This window comes from Aethalodelphis obliquidens, unplaced genomic scaffold (assembly GCF_003676395.1).
Source record: "Aethalodelphis obliquidens isolate GAN/ISIS:26980383/991018 unplaced genomic scaffold, ASM367639v1 scaffold6, whole genome shotgun sequence".
Classification (NCBI taxonomy): Eukaryota; Metazoa; Chordata; class Mammalia; order Artiodactyla; family Delphinidae; genus Aethalodelphis; species Aethalodelphis obliquidens.
In genome coordinates this window covers 52396760-52400051 of record NW_020837950.1, presented here as the reverse complement: position 1 = coordinate 52400051, position 3292 = coordinate 52396760, and the positions used below count along the sequence as shown (strand labels likewise).

The 3292-nt window shown below is 39.6% G+C and overlaps 1 protein-coding gene across 1 annotated transcript; it reads left to right on the top strand.

Moving 5' to 3' along the window:
- Positions 1 to 488: 488 nt before the first annotated feature.
- TRAM1L1 (translocation associated membrane protein 1 like 1) lies at positions 489 to 2517 on the top strand. Its single transcript, XM_027103594.1, has one exon. The coding sequence runs from the start codon at positions 675 to 677 to the stop codon at positions 1791 to 1793; it is 1119 nt and encodes a 372-aa protein (XP_026959395.1). The 5' UTR covers positions 489 to 674; the 3' UTR covers positions 1794 to 2517.
- The last annotated feature ends 775 nt before the right edge of the window (positions 2518 to 3292 follow it).

The following is a 3292-nucleotide window of genomic DNA, read 5'->3' as shown; positions in this document are numbered from 1 at the left end:
CAAATCGTAGCTCTAACGCCTCCCAGCTGTGTGATCTTGGGCATACCACTTAACCTCTGTGCCTCAGTTTCTCCTTTGGAAGAAATAAAAATAATCTTTAAAAACGGTTAAAACACTATTATTTTCTTCACTGAGTTGTCTAGAAAGTTTCCATGTATAAAAGTAAAGGCACCTGGTAAATATTAAGCACTAGGAGAGTTTGCTTCTATCATTATTACTATGCTGGTTTTTATCATTATCATGCTGCTGAAGAACAAGCAGAGTTCTGTCCTGCTTTGTCACGGTCAGTAATGAAGATGCTATGGACAAATCATTTAGGAGCATCTCGACGCTGGCAGCGGATTTAAAGAGGCGCCGATCAACGTGGAAGATCACCGCTCGCAACCCCGGGCCTGGCGCCGGGTAGGGGCGCGGCGCTCGATTTCCTTCCCTGCCTCCGCCGGCCCTGGCGCGCATGCTCAGTCCTGCTCGGCCAGCTGCTTTGATTTTTTTTTTTCTTTTTTTTTTTTCCTGGGTGGCCGTAGCGACCCGGGACCGGCTCCGGGATGGGGAGTGAAGTCCCCGGAGCCGCGGCGGCGGCGGCGGCGGCGGCGGCGGCGGCGGCGGCGGCGCCTTGAGAAGCAGCCACGGGGAGGCAGCTGCCGCTCGTCGGTGAGTAACTGGGAAGCGCCACCATGACGTTTCGTAAGAAGGGCTCCAAGAACCCCCCAGTCCTGAGCCAGGAATTCATCCTGCAGAATCATGCGGACCTTGTCGCCTGTGTGGGGATGTTCTTCGTGCTGGGGCTCATGTTCGAGGGAACAGCAGAAGTGTCGATCGTTTTTATTACTCTCCAGCACGGTGTTACCTTCCCTGCCGAAGAAGCAGAAGAAAAAGCCACAGCACCTAAGTTCCTTTATCATTATGGTGCCAAAGATTTGGCCACAGTGTTCTTCTACATGCTGGTGGCAATCATCATTCACGCCACTATTCAAGAGTATGTCTTGGATAGAATTAACAGGCGAATGCAGTTCCCCAAACCGAAACAAAGCAAATTTAACGAATCTGGTCAGTTTAGTGTATTCTTCCTTGTCTCTTGTATTTGGGGCACATTCATTCTACACTCTGAAAACTGCCTGTCAGACCTGTCTGTCTTATGGAGGGCTCATCCCAATAACATGATGACATTTCAGATGAAGTTTTTCTATATCTCACAGTTGGCTTACTGGTTTCACGCCTTTCCTGAACTCTACTTCCAGAGAATCAAACCTCAAGATCTCTCCCAGCAAGTTGTCTACGTTGGTCTTCACCTCTTTCACATTGCGGGAGCTTACCTCTTGTACTTGAATCACCTGGGACTTCTTCTTTTGATGATGCATTATTTTGTGGAATTCCTTTCCCACTTTTGCGACCTGTTTTATTTTAGCGATGAAAAGTACCAGAAAGAGTTTTCTCTGTGGGCCATTGTGTTTATTTTGGGTCGACTCGTGACTTTAATTGTTTCTGTGATCACTGTTGGTTTTCACCTGGCTGGAGGGCAGAATGGGAATTCGGACGGCACTACCGAAGATGTGAACGTGTTGGCAGCGAAAATTGCTGTTCTGTCATCCAGTTGCACTATCCAAGCATACATAACATGGAATTTATTTAATGTTCAGCTTCAGAGGTGGATGGAAGAAGATGCTCCTCTTCAGGCCCCAAGTGTGAAGAAGAAACGGACTAAGGGCAGGTTTTCTAGAAAAGGAACAGAAAACGGTGTGGCAACTTCAAATAGAGTAGACTCTCCCCATATGAGGAAAGAAAAATCTTCATAATGAATTGCAAGTTAATTGACTAATGTCTCTAAAGAAGTCTGCTCTTTGCTATAAGATACCTTTCTTCGCTGGAGACTTTTCTGTTCTTGAAAATAGTCTGTGCTGTCCTTGATTTCTGCTACTGTACTGTGTAATGTATGTTTTTAAAAGGCATTTGAGGGGAGGATGATTATTATGAGTGGAAAAATATTTAGTTTAGACTAAGCTACTCATCATCAACATGGTTTAGGGATTGCTATATTTCCTTTTTTACCTTTGAACATTTTCCTAATTTGTAGAGATAACTCCAAAGCTCCACGTATCAGTGACACAGTTCTTGCTCCCACCAATCTTTTGTAACGTTAACAAGATGGTCTTTTATAGCAATGACATATTTTTAATGTTCTCTTCTAGGATAAAATAGAAACATTATAAATCTGGAAGTCAATTTCATTAAGTTTTCCGTATTCCCTAATTCTTAGAATGTTTTTTTTTTTGAATTGACAAGTGGAGAAGAGATTTGTAAAGCCAACAAAATAATGATGTATTTTGTAGGTAGTGGTTGTTAGTGTTACATCCCACTAAAAAAAACCAAGATACTAATGGTTAACATGTGGAGACTTATTGCCATATATTGAATCAAAATATCTTGAATCAACATTATTACTAAGAGGAAAAATCATACTTGTCCATTTTAAACACTTGTAAACTGGAAATCAGAAAATTAAAGACTGTTAAAAGGAAATCAGACTTAAATAACTTTTTTGATATGTGTATTAAAAATCATTCTTCATGAGTGGTATCCACAGCATCTTAGAAGAATATTGTTTAACCTGTAAATCATTTTGAAAAACAATGCTTACTTGATTTATATCTATAAAAAGAATGTCATCTAATTACATGTTGAAAACATTTAATATGCTAACTTTAAATAATGTGAAAATCATATTCTTATGAAGGCTTTTCAAAATAATGTTATAAATATAGCTTTGCTTCCATCTTTAATTGGGAAACATTTATCTGTATAAGACATATTTTGGAGATATATATGTGTATATATGTACATATATGCATATATGTATGTGTATATATGTGCATATATGTATGTGTATATATGTACATATATGCATATATGTATGTGTGTATATATAGGTATATATAGGTATATGTTGTATCTTTAGAGAAACCAGTGGACTGTAGTGGTATTTATTATATTTATTTTCTTCTCTCAACCTTTAGTTTGATTTTATTTCCATAATGTGAGTGCTTATATTTTTTTCAGGAGACAGTGCTTTAAAAATATGCTAGGATAAGGCCATATATTTCCTATTCCTCTCTATATTCTCCTACCATGTCTCTCATATCTCTGCTTCTGATAACCTTCCATTTGGCTTGTTGTAAGTAATTCAACTTTCCCAATCATGGGGTTCCCTGCAAATTAAACTTATACAGGTATATTGCACACCAAAGACAGAGGAGCCACGCTTGGCAAAACATTCTTTTCTATTCTTTCTGCTTTG